This window comes from Pelophylax lessonae (genome assembly GCF_965119305.1).
Source record: "Pelophylax lessonae genome assembly, chromosome: 1".
Taxonomy (NCBI): domain Eukaryota; kingdom Metazoa; phylum Chordata; class Amphibia; order Anura; family Ranidae; genus Pelophylax; species Pelophylax lessonae.
In genome coordinates, this window is record NC_138768.1 from 758,441,625 (window position 1) to 758,463,696 (window position 22,072).

Here is a 22,072-nt window from a genome sequence, read left to right on the forward strand (position 1 = left end):
CAGTTGTCACTGCATAACACAAAGTTCCCAAATAAGGACCATTATATCAGTATTCAGTATCAGCAGCTGTGATTTGCATGAGAGTTAATGTTTAAAACAGGCTTTCCAAGTGATATTATCAAGTTAACTCTTATATGAGACTTTGCCTAATGCAGAAAAAAGGGGAAGCTCTGCTTGTTCGCACAACTCCCCCCACTGCAACATTTGGCACTTTTTTGGGGGGAGGGGGGAGCGGGTACCTGGTTTTAACAACTTCCCACTTCTGGGTAAGACTGCCGATCGTCGATCTTTGACATTTCTGGTCCCTACCCCCCCCCCCCCTTGCTTTCTAGGACACACATGTTCCAGAAGACGACGGGACAGTTCAGAAAGAGCAGACAATCAGGGTGAAGAAATGTCACCAGCACACCAAAGATTCCTTGGAAGGGTCCAAAGCTTTATTTACGTGGTCACATGGTACACATATGACAACGTTTTGGAGCCTCGCAGGGCCCCTTCGTTAGGGAAATGTTGCCGAATGTGTACCCTGTGACCATGTGCATACAGCTTTGGACCCTTCCGAGAAATCCTTGGTGTGCTGGTGACATTTCTGCGTCTGCAGTTTCTGGCCGGTGATCATTATAGCACCCAGCATTACAAGAGCCATTTCAATGAATGTGTGCATGGGGAATATTGTGTTTGGATTCAGAAAGCGCAGAGCTACTTGCGCAAGTGCAGTAGGAGACCGGCTGTGAAGCCTGAAGGCTTTACTCCCAGTTTCCCTTTTTTACAATGCTGGGGCCTGCACCTGAAGCCGATTGACGAATGGGGGTGTCGACATTGCGGGATCCCTAGACAGGTAAGTGTCCTTATATTAAAAGTCAGCAGCTTAAGTAATTGTAGCTGCTGACGTCATTTTATTTTTGTTTTTACAGACTATAGCTCCTCTTTAAGTTCTTTAAATTACAGTGCAGAGGTGTATTTTTGGATGTGCCCTGCCTGACTTCACAGTCTGTACACTCAAAAATCCTTTTAAGGCCAATTTTCTGTTTACAGCAACTGATTTATTGCTAGATATGCAATTGTCGAAACCTTGACCACTTCTTTTTTATTATATTTTTTAAAGTGTATTTCAACTTTTGAAGCCAAATTGGGATAACACCTACTTTATATTTAATTTATGGACTCATTCACATAGCATTTTTCAAATGATCTTTTCGGATAACTCCAGCACTGAAAAATCCTACTTATTTTACGAGTGGGCTGGGGAGCCATGTTTTCCCTAATTAAAAAAGGCACAGAGGTTTTTCTTCCAAAGCTCTTTTTTAATTTAAGGGGGTCAACATTTTCTTGGGGGGAGCAAATGGAATTAGGGAATGGCAAGAAGTGGAAATGTTGGCACCTTTGGCAGTAAGAGGAAAACATTTTCACTAACATCTTCAGTGGGTATTTGGCAGTCCTCTATGATCCAGGCCTTATTCGTTTTAATAAATAAATACATTTTTAATAAAATCATCTTCTCAGTTACAATTTTTTCCCCTGCACTGAAGGCCCCTTTATGACATGACACTTGCAGTGTGGTAAGCCTTTACTTTGTGGGCATATTGGGCCACCTCCAGTTAGTGGTACATTCTCAACACCCGGTAATTCATTTTTTATTTACAGCTTTGCCATCCCTGCCTGTAGATGCTTTACCAGGGCTAGAAAATATAAAAAAAAATTGTTCCAGGCCAGGAACTGGAGGAAGGGGGCTGTTTCGCCAGTTTTTCACCATGTATGATTCAGAGGCAAAATTTTCCAGTTTTATAAAACAATTTTCCATTGTTTTATCATAAATAAAAAGAGTACAGGGGTCACATTTCTTTGCAAAATCCACAAACATAGGTTTCGGATTTTTTAAATATTTAAATTGCCATCCTGGCTCATGTTTGCTTGGCCTGGACAGGGATTGCCAATGAAAATAGAAAAATAAATACAATTAAAAAATTGTAAACATGTAAATAATGAAAATAATAAAAAATGTAATGGCAGGTGGGAATATGTCAATGTGGGACTGCCCAGGCCAAGAACTTGAGTGCTCCTAACGATTAGGCTATGCAGTGTATTCTCTAGGAGAAACACTGGAACTGGAGAAAGTCCAGAGAAGGGCAACAAAAAAAATGAGGGGAATGGAGGACATCAGCTATGAGGAAAGACTACAAGCACTGAACCTATTCTCTCTGGAGAAAAGACGCTTGAGGGGGATATGATATCAATGTACAAATACTGTACTGGCGACCCTAGCATAAGGAACAAACTTTTCAGAGAAAGGGAATAGAATAAGACATGGGGCCACTCATTAAAACTAGAGGAAAAAACGGTTTAACCTTAAAATACGTAAGGGGTTCTTTACTGTCAGAGCAGTAATGATGTGGAATTCTCTTCATCAGGCAGTGGTATCAGCAGGGAGCATCGATAGTTTCAAAAAACTATTAGAAGGGCACCTTAAAGACCACAACATACAGGGGTATACAATGTACGGTTAACATCAAATACACACACACATCATAGGTTGAACTGGATGGACTGATGTATTTTTTCAACCTCACAAACTATGTAACATGAGGCAGATTGGGTCACTAATTGCTTCCCTGCCTTCTTGCACACCATTTTCATTGCCTCTTCAAAAGTTGCCATAATGGTGCAGACATCTTAGGTGAAAAAAAGCCAGCTCCCAAGAGCCTCCCCTTCTGCCATATTTACATTGCAAAAGGAAGTGGTGAAGGAGGAAGGGGAGTGGGTTAGAGGGTGGAGGAGGTGAAGGTAGAGAAAAAGGAAAAGATCAGAATAGATAAATATGAAAAAAAAAAACAACTGGGCGCTGCGTGCATGGGAGGAGACAGATTATGCTGATGAATGCAAAAAAATTGAAGTAGTGCTTGGCCTTTGGTGTGTGCTACTCAATCACTGCATCAATATAAAAATACAGAAAAAATACCCAATATAAATATACCCATATGAAAAGAAAAAAGAAAAAGAAAAGGTGGGTATCAGACTGCCAGACATGGGGATGAGTATAGTGTGTCTTCTTCTTTTCCAGCACCAGAGGCATCTGATGTAGGTGTTAATATTGTGGTCGCTGGCACTAATGCTGGGGGTTATTACCATTGTCACTGGACCTGTGCCAGGTGTTACTATAGCAGTCGCTGGCACCAAGGGGTTTCTAATGTGGTAACTGGCACCAATGCTGAGAAATATTATTGTGCGGTCACTGGCACCAGTGTGGGGGGTTATTATTGCGGTCACTGGCACCAATGCTGGGGATTAACATTCAACTCAACTAACTTTTAGTTTTGGATAGAATGGAGAATGATTAAAACACCTATTTTTTTATTTTTATTTCTACCTCTGCCCCCATTAGGCTTCATCTATACCCAGCCTACATCTACCACGACTGCGGGAAAACACAAAATGCAGCAAAAACGCAGAGAGGGAGGATGAACTTTACCTAATCACGGCAGCTCCCAAACTCTGTTCATGGACACATAGGCTTTTATGGAGTTAAGTTTAGGAGCTTTGGCAAAAAAAAAACGCCAAATGCTCCTAAACTCATGTATAGTAGCTTCCAGTTTAGACTAGTGTACATAAAGCCTGAGAAAGATTCACTCTCTCTATTTGTCCTGTTAACCTTTACCATCGATAGTGAAAGTAAAAGAAAATCCCAAATGTTGGCCGGTCCCAAGAAAAGTAATAGAGGGGAAATATTTCAATTGGGATACTAGTTTTGGTGACTTGGGGGTCCCAGAGGGATTTCCTTAACTTGCAGGGATTTCTCTCACTTCCTGTTTTGGCTTTGGAAGAGGAAGTAAAGGTAAATCTCCCCAATGGGGTGCAGATGGCAAAAAATAAACGGACGGGTTATAACCCTCCCTTACTCTGTCCAAAAAGAAAACAAAAAGTTTTGCCTATAGTTCTACTTTAAGCTATAAGAAGCTGAGGTTTTAATGCTGCTTGAAACTTTTTTTTATTGGTTTATCATTAGTTTATCATTGTTATGTTGGCTGCAGATTAAAATATCTCACTTAGCGATCATGCCAGTGACATCAAACATTCAGCGCAAGACTTTGCTGCTGAGTAATACCATTAAACCTCAGCTGGGTTGTTGCCATGGGAACTGTTTCCTGTAGCAAAACTTATTCATAAATAAACTCTTGCATTTATTTGTACCATCTCTGCATATAAATAAATCAACTGGTATTGTCTTTCTGATTATTTTATTTTATTGCTAGCACAGTTTCTAGGCCGCTAATGTTGAATTACAGAAACATGAAATATGTAACAGCAGAGACAAGACAGAAGCCACGTCAATGAAAAGGGCATAAATAGCAGAAGCAAATATGTTAATAAAACAGAGGATCTGGAATATACTGTACATCATATCCTAATCATAACAAAATGCTAGTAAACGCAATGTATAAGAAAAAACAATTTGTAGTTTCATCAAATCCAGTTCACTATGTCAATGGATTCAACTAAATGCCATAAATAATTACCTGGTATGATAAATGTCAGTAAAATAAATAGAACTAATATGTAACCATATAATTGGGTCATTAGAGATCCAATAACATCCCCTTATTCTACTGAGAAAAGTGTTTTCCTGGTGCCTCCATGGCAGCATACGTATGATAGTAGCCCCGCCTACTTCCGCCCACAGGACCAGTGCATATAAAAAGTTAACACTCACACAGCCCATTCCCTTTTTTTTTGCCCTCATGGAACTCACAGCCAGTGTGAAGAGAAGAAACCCTTACCTGCCACCTTTGATGGTTTTCCACAGAGATTAAGCCTCTCCTGTAGCGCAGTCCCTGAAGAAGTAGCCTGCATGGCCTTCCAGGGACAGGTTCTCTTTAAGACAGTCCAGGTCAGGAACATTAGAGATGCGGCTGAAGTTGAACACTTGTCATTACTAGTGGAAGACGGCTAGAGTACAGATTGCAAGGTCTTTTTCTCCTTCAAATTGTTAAGAAGCGTCTTTTCTCCATTTGTGGTCTCTGCATATCCTCTGAAGGTTTTCTCGGTCAAGGTGCTTCTGCCTCAATTGTGGTGGCAAACAGTTCACTATTCAAGAGCCCATGGTGCCATTATCTGGTATGAATCTTGAAGCTTTAAGGGGCTGGGTTTAGATGCAAGTTTTCCATAAAAAACACATTGCCTCCCTTCGCCTAGGACACTTTCTGGCTTGGTGGGCATGAAAGAGAATTAATGTTCCCATCTGGGGGGGGGGGGGCTCGGGCGTGTTCGAGGTCCTGGTCCCAGTCTGCCCACCTGGTCCCACCGAGGGGGGGGGTGGGGGGTGTCACCGCTGGTTGAAGGCAATGGGGCATTTTCCGGTCCCCAGCTGCGTGGGCTAGAGGTGTCTCGCTGCCTGTGGTCGATGGTGTCGGCTTCCTGGTGGGGTCAGGTAGGTGGGCTGGGGTCCTGGACGCGCCTGAGTCCATCTCCATTCCCATCCCTTAAGCAATTTCTGAGCCTTGCTTTTGGACCTATGCACTACCATTCTGTGATCCTGCCCCTTGTCTATTGGTCAGCACCTCATATATTAGGGTGCTGGACCCAGTACTAGCCTCATTGCCTTCCTGAAATATTCTTATAGAGAGATCCTTAGATGGGGAATAATTGGTGCCACCTGACATGGTCCTCCAGATATTCCAGAAATTTGGATAGGTTCATACACACTCTAATCTCAGATTCAAGCTGTCGGTACCAGGAGCGGTCTGGATCTCCACTTTTGTATGAGAGGCCTAGAACTGAGGGTAGCCTCATGTGAGGCAATTTCTTTGACCTGGTTTCACCCAAGGCTTTTACAGGCCTCTATTCTTCGAGGGACAAGTTGACTGGGGATTTCCCTATTGCTGAGGCTCAGGGGTCTGGCTCTCATGCAAGGAAGTCTTCTCTTCTTTTTTTTAAGGGGTAGTATACCGATTTTTTTGACTTTTACCTACAGGTAAGCCTATAATAAGGCATACCTGTAGGTACAATTAATATCTCCTAAACCTGCACGGTTTAGGAGATATTTGCACTGCATGCAGCCGCTGACGCTAGCGGCGCATGCGCTCTGAAGAGTTCCTTGGACACATTAGACAGTGGATCATTCTGGGGAAGAGACCTAGATACCCTTGCTTTCAAGGGGCTTGGTTGTCTTTGGTAACATCCAGAAGTTCTGGGCTGTTTTATATAATCTGGATCCAAGCAGACAATGCCATAAAGGTGGCATACTTCAATATTCAGGTGGATCCAGAGTTTTGCAGTAGAAAAAGGCTAGATTTGTATCCTTGGCAAAACGTCAGGCTCCAGGCTTGTCTGGCATAAGCATTCCAGGTATACATCTTGGCAGGCAGACTGCATCTGAGTGCAGTGCCTAAACATGTGAGACTGATTTCTACCCCTGGAGCTATTCCTGGAGGTGTGTCCCAGGTAAGTAACTTCAGAGGTTGACTAAGGGGCCCCTGAGGTCAAACTAAAGGCTAGGAAGTTTTGGCTCCGGTTCAGTGGTTCTCTGGTAGGATGTTCCTAAAGAATGGGTTTTGCCATCCAGCTTCAAGCTGCCTTTGACAGCTTGATAATTGAATCTCAAACTTTGAGACCGTGTATCATGCAGTCTTGGAATACCTTGAAGCTAAGCAAGGAGGTCTACTTCTTTATGTTAAATCTATTGCTGGACATGTGGCGATTGCTTATCTTGGTATAAGCCTCAGTACTTTCTCCCCAGAAGTTTCTTAGCTGGACAAATCCTCTCCTGCAGCTGGGCCTAGGTCAGCATTTGGCTCCTAATATTGCTGCCCATGTGACTTTGTGGGATCTTAACTAGTTCACTCATAGCCTTCACTTGGAAAGGTGACTGTTCAAGACTGGTGACCTTGTCTGGCATGGAACCTTTCATAGGTTTAACATAAGACAAGGTTGTTAGAACCCAATTCTCTATCTTGCGTTTGTCTCCTCAAACAGGACATCCTTATTCGGTTCTTTGATCTGCATCTAGTTCACCCAAAGGAAGTTTCCGTCTCTCAGTTGGATGTGGTCATGTTGGAAAGGTGAGTTGAAAATGCAGTTGGAGCAGTTTTTAGTGCCCCCAACAGCTGCAAAGGTGGTGGATAGGGATATTTATATGTTGCGGTCACAATGCTTTGCTTCCCGCCTGCTGCAAAACTATCACTCCTGAATGTGAACAATTCAAGTGAATAAATGATGGGGCTTAAACAGGCAGTAAGGAAGCTTCATACATCTCTAAAAAAGAAATCCAAATGTGGATCTCTTTTTAGAGTTTCTGTGGTTTAGACTTGCTGTTGGGGGGGGGTGAAAAATGCACAGTTAAGCCAAATTTTTAGTGCCTCCAACTGGCTTCCATTAGGCTACAAAGGTAGTGGCCAGGGGTGTTTACATGCCGCAGTTGCGATGCTTTGTTTCATGCCAGCGGCAAATACTATCACTCCTGAACATGACCCATTCAAGTGAGTGAAGTAGCACCGCTAACACCCTGCGTACTGGTGTGGTGTGTTGGTGCTGCAATGATGGGGGTAAAATAGGCGATGAAGAGGAGTCACAATGCCTTCTCAAAAGGCTCTGAAAGGTGATCCAAATACAGATCACTTTTCAGAGATGCAGCGGTTTAGATGCAAGTGTAAATTTAGCCTAATTCTCACTCTGCCCAAAAAAAACGAAAAGTTTTGTCAGGAGTGCTGCAAATAAAATTGGGGCAACAAAGTACTCTATCATAAAACGTGAATCATTTTTTGACTGTTTAAACTGATGGAATGTAAAATGGAATTATTTGCTGTGAGATATTGTACAGTATTTGAACATCATTTTTCTACCTATTATTCACTCAGCTCAATGTATGTTACCAAAATAAATCAGTTTAAAAACTAACAACGATCATTAATAACTTTTCCATTGAAAATAATAATCCTGCCCAGTAACATCAGGGGAAACAATGGCATGCTGGTAGATTTGGACATTGTTATTGATGTCGTGTTGCTGACAATTGATTTCTCAGCTGATGTTGTAATTTGTCTGCAGCCGTCCTCTGATGTGTGATCTGATATGCCTCTGCTATCCCGCTGGATTCTTGTACCTTATTTTTAACTATATCCCAAACAAACACTGGGCATTATCCCTCAATGTCTGATGAAAGGATAGCACAAGTGTCTGATACTGCTGGAACAAATAGTTGAGTTCATCCTCTGAAAACTTTCCATTTATATCATAAAGTAAACATCAATAGGCCAGCCGATAGATGCCCCCCACCCCTTTATCCCCATCCCATGAGCAATGATATTATGTAAAACAAGTTAGCTACAAGAGGCCTCTAAAAACAGTATTGATTATAAAGATCAATAGCACCAGTGGCTGTTATATCACTTAGAATTGAAAACAACAATCCTCATTACAAAAGGTAATTACATGATTGATTATAAGGATCAATGACACCAATTTCCGTCATATCACTTATGATTGAAAACAACAAATCTGTCATATGTACGATTGGGACAAGATCCCAGCATTGCAGAGCAGTATGAAGAATTTCAAAATCGCTTTTGCTTTTCATATTCCTTTCCACATAGGAAGATCAGAAGATCTTAGCTTCTTCCATTTGTACAGTAGAAAAACAGAATTGGGGATTTCAGCTTCTCTCTCTGGACACAGCAAGTGATCATGGCTGATCCTATTTTTTGTTTCATTCTCCTATTAATGGTTGACTTATAGAAAATTTGCTGGATGCATGTCACAAGGATTCGCCTGAGCAGATTAAGGCCCCTTGCACACTGCAGCTTAAAAATGCTCAGTACAGCTTTTTTTTTATGAGCTAAAATAGAGCCCATTCATTCTAATGTGCCTATGCACGCGCCGCGTATTCTTCAGTAAGAACAAAATAGAAAAATCTGCATTTTTGGACAGTAATTTACGCCTAATGCGCGCATTTGCGCGCAAATACGCGCAAATGCGATCAAATGAATGCACACAATAATGCTGTTGATCTGAAAAAAAAATTGCATATTCAGAGGCACGAATTTACGCGAATTTGCGTGAATGCATATGCGCGAAAATACTCGCAAATGCGCGCTTTTCAATAAGACAAAAATTACGGCTGAAAAAGGAGATGCTCAAACAGGGGTATCGTGTGCAAGAGGCCTAATAGTGTAGCACCCTCCTAGACAGGTGCTATGTAAAATCATCTTTTTGCTCCTGCTGCTTATCAGGGGAGCTTGATCTGTTAGTTTTGCCTGTCACATGTTTCCAGGTGTGATTTACTGGGTCTGAGGGAGTGTCCCCACTCGTATCCAATGAGGGAGCTTGTTGGACAGTGGAGGAAACATAGCCAGTAGCACACCAGGGTTTATGGCTGTCTCAGTGGGTGGGCATTGCTGCAATGCATGCTGGGATTAGCAATAACTCTGGAGGGAGTGTGACAGGGCGTCTTGGGCGGGAAGCAGAGTCCCAGGAGGAGGTGGACGGCTGTCTTTCCTCCTGCAGGTGTGAGGAAAGTGGTTCAGGCGGTTAGCCTAGTGAACCAGGTGTGGAGCTGAGCTGCAGAGGATCCAGAGCGCTGACAAGTGTAGCTGCTGGCAGAATCATCTTGGGAAAAACAGTATCATGAGTACCAGGAGATCTGCCTAGGAGAGGGGACTACTCCAGAGAGGGGATCAGGGAGCCAGCTCACACAAGGAGTGTATCAGTAAAGGGGGTGCCATGTAGTTGACCCTGAAGATTAGGAACAAAGGGGATGCCAGGAAGGGCCCTGAAGTTGTTCTGCAGTACAGTCCAGTTTACTTTAGGAGACAGTTTACCTCAGAAAGTTAAAGAGGAAGTAAACCCTCCTCTGACACTTGTACCTATAGGTAAGCCTATGATAAGGCTTACCTATAGATACTGAAAATATCTCCTAAACATGTACCGTTTAGGAGATATTTACCTTACATGCAGCCAGTGACGTCACTGGCGCATGCGCTCTGAAGGAACGGACGCTTGTGCCGTTCCTTCAGAGCTCCGTGCCGTGACTGTCGGCTCCCGCGCGCGTGTGCGGGAGTGACGTCACCGCGGTTCCGGCCAATCAGATGGAAGACTAGCTCATTATGTCTTTCTCTTGCAGGTTGCAAAGAAAAAAAAATTTTTTTGGGGGGGTTTACAACCTCTTTAATTCATTCCTGCGTCACAGCTTGTGACAAACTGAAGCAGCGGCCTAGCCATGACTAGAGTTACTCAGTGTTGCTCAGCGTTACTCAGCATTTTCAAGTCGTCCCAGCCAATTGTGCATAGTTGTATAAAGTTGGAGTATCCCACTCATTCCCTTCTCCTATCCAAGTTCTAAATAAAAACACAAAAAACCAAGGCTACTGGACTAAAACACTTGGGAAAAATGTCAAACTGTCAAGTTGTTGCTAATGGTAACCCAGGGGAACCCGTAATCAGCAGCTCCCAAGGGAGTAGGGCTACACTAGTTATTCAACGCATAATAATAAAGAAATGAAAGCCAGCAATATACACAATTGTACATCAGAAGTAAAATATGCTCATCATTTTTATTAATAAAACTCATGTAGAAGATGTCTTGATGATGGGATACACAATTAGAATGCATTAATTGGTTATTCATCCAGTATACCTATCAAAAAACAAATTTTGAATCTAGTATAGATTCTGAGTGATGTATCACTTACTTTGGATTGATCAGCAGATCGGAAGACGTAGCATGTGCTTTGTTGAGGTGTAGTATCCTCTGCTTTTAGAAGACAGGCAAAATAACTGGGCTCCTGGCTATTGTGTATCAGTTTCTGGAGAGACTGCGGCTTGTACTCAAAGATACTTGAGTAAATTAAAGGATCCCATTGTTGGCTCTCTCCTGGATCTGGCTCACAGCAGATACACAAGGCCGATACATATAGCCGAACAGGTCGGACAGACTGGGAGTCCTTGGATCTTGTTAGGCTCTTTCTCTTGATCTCTGCCACCACCCAAGGTAACATGGGCATTGTAGTCAAGGCATGTAGAGTCAAAGAACCAATGAGCTGAAGGTTGTACTCAAGGACATCATCATTGGATGATGGCTGCCTGGGCGCAATAAATGATATTTGATCCATTGTAGATGTGTACAATTTACCTTTCCAATGCGTGTGGTTTCTTTGTCTGTTCTTTCATTTCCTTTATGTTGACACCTTTGTGGAAAACAACAGAACAGATCAAAAATTATTATAGACTTCAATAGTAGACTAAATCCATTGAATGTAACTAATTCTGGTCATAGAAATAATATTGTTTTGCCTTTTTTGCTAAAAATAATCGTTAATGGATAAATCCACTCCAAATGGATATTATCTTTCTTTTGAATGGTTGATGTCAGGTTTACTTGAGATTTTTTTTTTTTTTATATCTATTAGTGATTATAATGGCCAGCTCTTTCCATGAGAATCATCAGTGCCAGAAAAATGCTACAGCCAATACTAAGCCCAGTGATGGCGTCATCCTTCCCTGATGAAGCGAGAGAACGTCACCAGCACACCATGGATCTGCAGAATGGGTCCAAAGCTTTATTCAGCCATTACATTATTATAGAAGAAGCAACGTTTTGGAGCCTAGATGGACCTCTTCATCAGGTATGTGATGGTCACATGCCTGATGAAGGGGTGCTGCAAGGTTCCAAATTGTTGCTTCTGCTGTAAAAGTGTAATGGCTGAATAAAGCTTTGGACCCATTCTGCAGATCCATGGTGTGCTGGTGACGTTTTCTCACTCCATCATCAGTATATAAAATACATTTAATGCAAGTAGCAGAACTTTTCTTGATATCAAATTTGATCAAATGATTATGTAAAAAACAGGCAAAGCAGTACACACAATACAATTCTACATGCTAAAATACACTATATTACCAAAAGTATTGGGACACCTGCCTTTACACGCACATGAATTTTAATTGCATCCCAATCTTAGTCTGTAGGGTTCAATACTGAGTTGGCTAACCCTTTGCAGCTATAACAGCTAGGTTAAGAAATGTGTCTATGGTAATGTTTGACCATTCTTCCAGAAGCGCATTTGTGAAGTAAGGCACTGGTGTTGGACGAGAAGGTCTGGCTCACAGTCTCCACTCTAATTCATCCCAATGGTATTCTATTGAGTTGAGGTCAGGACTCTGTGTAGGCCAGTCAAGTTCCTCCACCCCACACTCACTCATCCATGTCTTTATGTACCTTGCTTTGTGCACTGGTGCGCAGTCATGTTGGAACAGGAAGGGGCCATCCCCAAACTGTTCCCACAAAGTTGGGAGCATGGAATTGTCCAAAATATCTTGATATACTGATGCCTCAAGAGTTACCTTCACTAGGACTAAGGGGCCAAGCCCAACCCCTGAAAAACAACCCCACACCATAATCCCCCCTCCACCAAATGAATTGGACCAGTGCACAAAACAAGGTCCATAAAGACATGGATGAGCGAGTTTGGGGTGGAGGAACTTGATTGGCCTGCACAGAGTTCTGACCTAAACCCGATAGAACACCTCTGGGATGAATTAAATTGGAGACCGCGAGCCAGGCTCTCTTTTCCAACATCAGTGCCTGACTTCACAAATGCGCTTCTGGAAGAATGGTCAAACATTTCTATAGACATATTCCTAAATCTTGTGGACAGCCTCCCCAGAAGAGTTGGATCTGGTTAACCTGCAAAGGGGGGGCCAACTCAAAATTAAACCCTACGGACTAAGACTGGGATGCCATTAAAGTTCATGTGTGTGTAAAGGCAGGCATCCCAATACTTTTGGTAATATAGTGTATGTATTACACAGCATACTATTAGGCTGATAGTTAGTAATTTGCAAGATATAATAACAATTCCAAATCTTCTAATCAAAAGATTTTTTGTGCATAGATGGCTTTTTACAGTCAGAAAAAATAAACCTGATCCTTTCATTTGAAAACAATTGTCAACCCCCCATTCATCCTGCATGGAAGGATCACATGTTTATTTCTTTCATGAGAGATGACTGTAAAAAGGCATACCATGCCAAAAAAACTTTTTTTAATTAAAGATTTGGAATAAGTCCCAGCTACCATTAGCTGCAATACTGGCAAATAGAAATAATTTAAAGATATTTGGTTATGTACTTGAATCTGTGTTATATGTATGCACTTTTTCCCCTGAAGCATGCGGGGACCTTGGAATGAAATCAAAGCACTAAATGTCTATTCTAGACTACCAAACCTTGGATCACTTCAAATATTTTAGTAATAGGAACTTTAAAGTTTATATTTAACACAGTTCTTCCCATATTCTAATTGGATCTTTGAAACATGTTCTTTCCACAAGACTAAAGTGAGATTACGAGGGGTCCTCAGAAAGTTTCCATACTTTTTTAATATTTATTTGAGTTTAAAAAAGTGCATAAACGTTATAAAGTACCCTCATATATACATTGCTAAATCATTTCCTAAATATTTGGTTTCTGTTGAAATACAAATTCATGAAAGGTCACAAATTACATATTATGGATACTTTGCAACTAATTCCAGGAGCTGCAGAACACATGTACTGTACCTAGAAACTGCAATTGATGTCGAACTTTTCATAAAAGTGATCTGTTAGCATTGGAAAACCATGCTCAATGACTATGTAAACAAAAGTACTGACTTACCAGCTAGTCTGCGTGTATAATAAATGAAATAGATTAGTTCACTGCTGTAAATAGGACAGGTCTGACCTTATTGTGAAATGGAGCTGAGAGGTCTTTCGAAGAGTGTCTTCAGAGTATGGTGACCCGGCGGCTTCTCATCCCCTGCACACATTGCTGTCAAGGTTATTAATCCACAAATGGTGTGACTGCTGTCCCCAGCTCAGACTATATCGTCTTACATGATCTTATAACTTACACCACCGAGGCAAACTCATTTTCTAGCATACAATACTTGATAGAGCCAGGTGGTAGAAGTCAAATGTTGTGAAATGGACATGAAAAAGTTGTGTTAAATATGTACAATTTATGTATAGAGTGGGGAAAATAATTATTTGATATCCTGCAGATTTTGTAAGTTTGCCCACTTACAAAGAAATTAAGGGTCTATAATTGTTTGTTTGTTTAAATGATAGAGACAGAATTTCAACCAAAAATCCAGAAAAAACACATGATAAAATGTTATAAATAGAATTACAATTCAGTGAGTAAAATAAGTATTTGATCCCCTACCAACCAAAAATAATTCTGGCTCCCACAGACTGGCTACAGTATGTGCTCATGTGGTACACAGGTGAATCCTGTCAATTTAAGAAGGTGTTCCTAAGAACAACTCACTATGTGTATAAAAGACACCTGTCCATGGAATCTCTTTCTTCCATTCAAACCTTACTGCCATGGGCAAGACCAAAGAGCTGTCAAAGGATGTCAGGGACAAGAGTGTAGATCTGCATTAGGCTGGAATGGGCTACAAGACCATCAGCAAGAAGCTTGGTGAAAAGGAGACAACTGTTACAGCGAATATTCGCAAATAGAAGGAATACAAAATAACCATCAATTGCCCTCGGTCTGGAGCTTTTCGCCTCATGGGGTAAGGATGATCATGAGAAAAGTGAGGGATCAGCCCAGACCTACACGGTAGGAGCTTGTGAATGATCCCAAGGCAGTTGGGACAACAGTCACCAAACAAACCATTGGTAACACAATACGCCGCCATAAATTGAAATCCTGCAGTGCCCTCCGCAAGAAGGCACATGTATAGGGCCGCCTATAGTTTGCCAATGAACATTTAAATGATTCAGAGGAGAATTGGGAGAAAGTGCTGTGGACAGATGAGACCAAATTTGAGCTCTTTGGCATTAACTCGACTTGCTGTGTTTGGAGGCAAAAAAAATTCTGACTCTGACCCGAAGAACACCCTCTCTACAGTCAAGCACGGAGGTGGAAACATGATGCTTTGGGGCTGTTTCTCTGCTAAAGGTTGAGGCAAACTTTGTTTCATTGAGGGGCCAATGGACGGGGCCATGTATTGTAAAATCTTGGATGAGAACCGTCTTCCCATCTTCAGAACACTGAAGATGGGTCATGATTGGGTCTTCCAGCATGGCAATTACCCAAAACATCCTGCCAAGGCAACATAGGAGTGGCTCAAGAAGAAGCACATTAAGGTCATGGAGTGGTCTAGCCAGTCTTCAGACCTTAATCCTATAGAATTTGTATGGCGGAAGCTGAAACTTAGAGTTGCCAAGCGACAGCCAGGAAACCTTAAAGCATTTGTTACCCCAAAACTTCATATTCCGGATATGGGTCTGCTGTACCATGTACTTGTATGAGAAAGTCTCCTGTTCCCTTTGTATACTCACTTTAGGTGAAACCCTTGGTGTTCCTGCCAGTCACTCTGCTTTCCTATTAAAAAACTGACCATACTAAGCAGCAGAACACAGTGTGGTCAGTTCTCTAGGTATTCTGGGAACTCAGTGTGCTTTCCTTCACAGATCAGACTTCTTCTGACACGCCCCCACTGCAAGCCATTCACTGGGAAGCTCAGTGTCCTGGTGCTTCTCCTCCCCCCCAGCTCTTATGCAGCTGAGAACAAAGGGAATGTGATCACTTATAAAAAAGGGAAAAAAGGTATTAATAATATTTTTTTATATCTATAAAAAAATGTTTTGCCTTTCATTTCTATATTAAACTAAGCGGGTTGTTTTACAAGGGGAGGGTTTACAATCATTTTAAGGATTTAGAATGTTAAAGAAAAGTGGACATCTTACCTCTGTGCTTGCCAGTAAGGGTTTCTCCACCAATACTAAGTCATGTTTTGCTTGGGTATCAAATGCTTAGTTTACTCACTGAACTGCACCATAATTTCTAACATTTGTATTATGTTTTTTCTGGATTTTTGGTTGATATTCTGCCCTATCATTTAAAATACACCTATGATAAAAATTATAGACCCTTCATTTCTTAGTAAGTGGGCAAACTTTCAAAATCTGCAAGGGGTCAAAAATGATTTCCCCTACTGTATATGTACTGTATATTCAGTTTTATTTTAATACAAATTTATGTGTGTCCTACTGGCGAAGAAAGAGACAGCAATATGAACTGGTAAAGGGTAGACATTAGACACTTTCTAATACAGTAGAACTATGCAGGCCCCTTCCCCTCCAGTCACATAGAACTACATGACTGGACCCAGGGGAGCTGCAATGCCGCAGTAATATTACTGCGGGCAGTCGGCAAGTAATTTAAAAACAGCCACTCACCTGTCCCAGGATCCAGTGGTGAGCTCACCCCAGGCGGTCTCACTCGCTGTCTTTGGTCCCTGGTTCCGGCATCTTCACTATGGGCAACCGGCTGTGAGAGGCTTCGGATTGTCTACTCATTTATTAATTGAGCACTGGTGATTGGGACTGATAAATATACCCATATAATTACGGATTTCCTAACATATTTGCATAATTTGTATTATTTATTGGCACTATTTATTGCTATTATTGAATTATACAAGCACTTTATCATGGATTTATATAGATTTCATTTTAGATTATTGATGTTTTAGTGAATGTATTAATTATTTTGTGCATCATATATAAATCATTATTGGATTAATTGGATGTTTTCTTATTGGTTAAAGTACACCACATGAGTATTTTACCACTGATTGACACAGCTGTTTGTTTTATATTTTATATGCGCAGCATTTTCTATATTTATTATCAGCATTTAGCACTTACCATAAAGGGGAGTAACCAGTGCAAGCGGCATAGTATATTGTTATTCACATAGTAGCTCACGGGATTATTTATTTTATTTCTGGGACCTGTTGGTGTTCCAAAATACTGCAGGGGGAGGAAGGGAAACTTCCTCTGCTGGGTGCTGCAGGGCTTGAAACAGAAGTGGAAAGCCGGAATCCAAATCGGGTATCCCCCGCTCCTCAAAAGTGTTTATTTTATTAATTTAATTCAAAAAGTGTAACTCATATATTATATAGATTCATTTCATACAGAGTGATATATTCTAAGCATTTCTTTCTTTAAATTTTGATGATTATGGCTTACAGCTAATGAAAACCCAAAATTCAGTATCTCCGAAAATTTGAATATTGTGAAAAAAGTTAAATATTGTAAAATCATGGTGTCACACTTTAACCACTTAAGCCCCGGAGGATTTTCCTGCTAAAAGACCAGGGGGTATTTTGCGATTCGGCACTGCGTGACTTTAACGGACAATTGCGCGGTCGTGCGACGCTGTACCTAAACGAATTTTACGTCCTTTTTTTCCCACAAACAGAGCTTTCTTTTGGTGGTATTTGATCACCTGTGCGATTTTTGATCACGTGCTATAAACAAAAAAAGAGCGACAATTTTGCAAAAAATAGCAATATTTTTCACATTTTTTTATATGAAATTCCCCCCCAAAAAAATGTAAAAATCAAAATTTTTTAACATTTTCGGCCAATTTGTTTTATGCTACCTATGTTTGGTAAAAAAAATCGCAAAAAGCTTATTTTTTTTGGTTTGCGCAAAAGTTATCGCGTTTACTAACAAAGGGAAAGATTTTTGTCATTTTTGTTGTTTTTTTTTTAACGCGTAATGGCGGCGATCTGCGATTTTTTTTGCGGTACTGCGACATTGCGGCGGACAGATCGGACCCTTGACTGACATTTTTGACACTTTTGGGGTTACCAGTGACATTTCTACAGTAATCAGTGCTATACATATGCACTGTTACTGTAAAATACACTGGTAGTGAAGGGGTTAACTTTATTTGGGAGGGAGGGGCTGTGTGTGTCCCTAGGGGCGTGCTTTCTACTGTGATTGGCTGTGGCTTGAGCTGTAAGGACACTGATCAACGGATCTACATAGTAGATCCGTGTGATCAGTGTCTTTACACCGAGGAGAATGACAGGTGGCTTGTTTACACAAGCTGCCTGACATTCTCCCTCTCCCCCGACGATCGCCGAGTGACCGGCGGACATCGGGTCCGCTGGTCACACGCGCGGGGGGGTCCGTGACCGCGCGGGAGCGGGAGCGCGCCTCCGCGGGCGCGCGCTCGCTCCCCAGACCCTCCCAGGCTAGTGACGTTAATTAACGTCACTCTGCCTGGCAGGGGCTGACCGCCGCAGTAAATCTACTTGCCGCGGTCGGCAAGCGGTTAATCAGTTAATTAATTTAAAATACCTGAGGCTTTAAATGGTCTCCCAGTCTGGTTCAGTAGGTTACATAATCATAGGAAAGACTGTTGACTTGACAGTTGTCCAAAAGACAGTTATTGACACCCTCCACAAGGAGGGTAGGTCACAAAAGGTCATTGCTAAAGATGCTGGCTGTTCACAGTGTGCTGTATCCAAGCATATTAATGGAAAGTTGAGTGGAAGGAAAAAGTGTGGTAGAAAAGGAACACAAGCAACAGGGATAACCGCAGCCTTAAGAGGATTGTGAAGCAAAGCCCATTCAAGAATTTGAGGGAGATTCACAAGGAGTGTGCTACAGCTGGCGTCAGTGCTTCAAGAGCCACCACACACAGACGTATCTAGGACATGGGCTAAAACTGTAGCATTCCTTGTGTCAAGTCCTTCCTGATTCAGAGAAAATGCCAGGAGCGTCTTACCTGGGCTAAGGAGAAAAAGGACTGGATTACCGTTCAGTGGTCCAAAGTCCTCTTTACGGATAAAAGTAAATTTTGCATTTCATTTGGGAATGAAGGTCCCAGAGTCTGGAGGAAGAGTGGAGAGGTACAGAATCCAAGTTGCGTGAGATTCAGTGGGAAGTTTCCACAGTCCATGATGATTTGGGGAGCCATGTCATCTGCTGGTATTGGTCCACTGTGTTTTATGAAGTCCAAAGTCAGCACAGCCCTCTACCAGGAAATTCTAGAGCACTTCATGCGTCCCTCAGCTGGCCAGCTTTATGGAGATGTTGGTTTCATTTTCCAGCAGGACTTGGCACCTGCCTACACTGCCAAAAGTACCAATACCAGATTTAATAATCATGGTATTACTGTGCTTGATTGGCCAGCAAACTCGCCTGAGCTAAACCCCCATAGAGAATCCATGGGGTATTGCCAAGAGGAAGATGAGAGACACCAGACCCAACAATGCAGATGAAATGAAGTTTGCTATCAAAGCAACCTGGGCTTCCATATTACAGGCTGATCGCCTCCATGCCACACCGCATTGATGCAGTAATTCATGCAAAATGAGCCCCGACCAAGTATTGAGTGCATACTATACTGTACATGGACATACTTTTCAGTAAGCCAACATTTCTGTACTAAAAACTTTTTTTTATATCTATTTTTTATTTCTGAAATACTGAATTTTGGGTTTTCACTATCTGTAAACCATAATCATCAAAATTAAAAGAAATAAAAGCTTGAAATATATCGCTCTGTGTGTAATGAATCTATATAATATATGAGTTTCACTTGTTAAATTGATATACTGAAATAAATTAACTTATTGATGATATTCTAATTTAATGAGATGCACCTGTATATCATGTGCAATAAATAAATGAAAAAATAAAAAACGTGAAAACAGTCCCATATACAGTATCCTCTAATTTGGCTGTTAGTGTCTGTATCAGTTGTGGATATTTTTTAATTGATTCATGACAAATGTTCCCATACATGTGTAATAATATCTCTTACCCACAGGTGGTTTAGTGAGCTTTGACGTTGTGTGTAAAGATGGCTGCCGCATATCCAATTGACCATGTGTTTTTTTTGGGGAAGTGCAACCATGTGTTGCTGACATCATTCAGAAAACAACCTTTGAGTGGTCAAGAGGAATGACTACATCCTGTGGGTGGTCTATAGTATACAGGACTATAAATAGAATCTATAGCATGGGGGAGGGTTTGCTTTTTGGAGCTGTAGAAAGATGCAGCCAGGACTCTGGGCTGTGATTCAACAATTCTGGGAAGGCTGTGCACAAGGTTTAGGAGTGTATCTATGGGAATGTTTGACCATTATTCCAGAAGCGCTTTTGTAAGGTCAGGCACTGATGTGGGAGAGAAGGCATGGCTTGAAGTCTGCACTCTAATTAATCCCGAAAGTGTTGTATCGGGTTGAGGTCAGGACTCTGTGCAGGCCAGTCAAGTTCCTCCACCCCAAACTCACTTATCCATGTCTTTATGGACCTTGCTTTGTGCACTGGTGTGCAGTCATGTTTGAACAGGAAGGGGCCATCCCCAAACTGTTCCCACAAAGTTGGGAGCATGAAATTAACCAAAATGTTGTGGTATGCTGACGCCTTAAGAGTTCCTTTCACTGGAACTAAGGGGCCAAGCCCAACCACGGAAAAACAAGCCCACGCCATAATCCCCCCTCCACCAAATGATTTGGACCAGTACACAAAGCAAGGTCTATAAAGATATAGATGAGCAAGTTTGGATGGAGGAACTTGACTGGCCTGCACCTCAATCTGATAGAACACCTTTGGGATGAATTAGAGTGGAGACTGTGAGCCAGGCCTTCCCAACATCAGTGCCTGACCTCACAAATGCGCTTCTGGAAGAATGGTCAAACATTCACATAGACACACTCCTAAACCTTGTGGACAGCCTTCCCAGAAGAGATGAAGCTGCAGGTAAGCAGTGGGCCAACTCAATATTGAACCCTACGGACTAAGACTGTGGACCCTGGGATGCCATTAAAGTTCATGTGCGTGTAAAGGCAGGCGCCCCAATACTTTTGGTAATATAGTGTATATGGATGTGAGTTAGGAACCTTAGATTGTAAGCCCCTTGAGGGCAGGGACTGATATGAATGTACAATATATTGTATATGTAAAACTGCTGCGTAATTTGTCAGCACTATATAAATACCAGTAATAAATAATAATAATACTCACAATAGGATGCAGTGACGTAGACAAAGTGTATATTCTATCAGCTCTACAGACATTTATGACACCGCTGAGTTCTTACGTGCATACTAAAATGTATTGCCTGATAGACAAAACCACCGACACAGCAAAAATAAAGAACAGAGCCTGCAAGGTCTGATATAGGGTCTGCAGTGTCTTTCGCACCACTATTGATCACATTATAGCTAATATCGCCTTATATCTACATCACTAACATGATATATAGTCTCCTTTCTGAACACACACATATTGCAAAGGAAAGATTATTAATACATGACCAGAATACTATTGGGAAGCACGAATGTCTGCCATGCAGCTCTAAGTCTAATAATTAGCAGCAATTTGCAGTGTGAAGTCTCTTGTGTGTCTCACCCCCCGGCTGTACCTGCAGGAGAGGTTCACACTGGGCATTACAGCTAAGCATTGCATGTAATGCAGATGCAGCACCATAAAGATATACAAATCCAGGGGCACCTACCTGACAGCAGAGTTCTAGATGAATGAAGATGCCTGGCATTACACGGGGATAGTCCTTAGGCCAGACTAGGTAAAGCCAACTCACAAGCTGACCCCAGAAAAACAGTACTGATCTCTTTTCTCCCCTTCCACAATAACACTGCAAAGCAACAAGCTCAGAGCAGCCTGAGAGGGACAGGGATGGGGAGGGACAGAAAAAAAGACATAAAAAGCATCAGTGCGGTCGGGGTACGTGTCTATATGGCAGGAAGGATTAGGCAGGCGAGGGGAGCTGAGTGACAGTTGTAGCATGTAAAGTGTATGGGAGGATATGTGTGGGCCAGATGAGGATGTGTGTGACTTGTGGACAGAAATGTGTCACTTAACTATTGCTGTGCTCATTTTAAGGAGGAAGACGGAGGAGATATCAAATTCAAACCTTTCCCAAAACTAACGACGGTCGTCATTTCTAACCTCCTCCTGAAAATGCTAGTTGCCTGGCTAATACAAGAGTAAGAGGGACGGTTGGGTAATCAGCATTTGCGTAATGAGAAGTCAGCAGCGGCAGCCTTCCAAATGTTTTGAAGTATTCAACATAGAAAGTGGAATTCTGGGCTATTGCTAACTATGATTAAAGAGGAAGTAAAGTATTTATATAATAATAATATAATAAGGCTTACCTGTATTGGTACTGTGAAAATCTCCTAAACCTGCACCGTTTACTAGGTATTCCGAGTGCATGCAGCCAATGATGTCATCAGCTGGTTTACCGTGCCGGATCTTCAGAGC

At 41.8% G+C, this 22,072-nt stretch overlaps 1 protein-coding gene across 5 annotated transcripts in view; it reads right to left on the minus strand.

The window, feature by feature from the left end:
- Positions 1-21,546, minus strand: part of TBC1D1 (TBC1 domain family member 1) — a 379,700-nt gene extending 358,154 nt beyond the window's left edge. For 4 of the 5 annotated variants that reach the window (XM_082248069.1, XM_082248071.1, XM_082248070.1 and 1 more), the window contains exons 1-2: positions 13,642-13,770; positions 10,677-11,171 (exon numbers count right to left, since the gene is read on the minus strand). In XM_082248069.1, the coding sequence (XP_082104195.1) occupies positions 10,677-11,096 (420 nt within the window). In that variant the 5' untranslated portion in view covers positions 11,097-11,171; positions 13,642-13,770. Of the gene's footprint in view, positions 1-10,676; positions 11,172-13,641; positions 13,771-21,305 lie in introns of those variants that run through there. The other variant, XM_082248068.1, reaches the window with a different exon arrangement.
- Between the last annotated feature and the right edge of the window lie 526 nt (positions 21,547-22,072).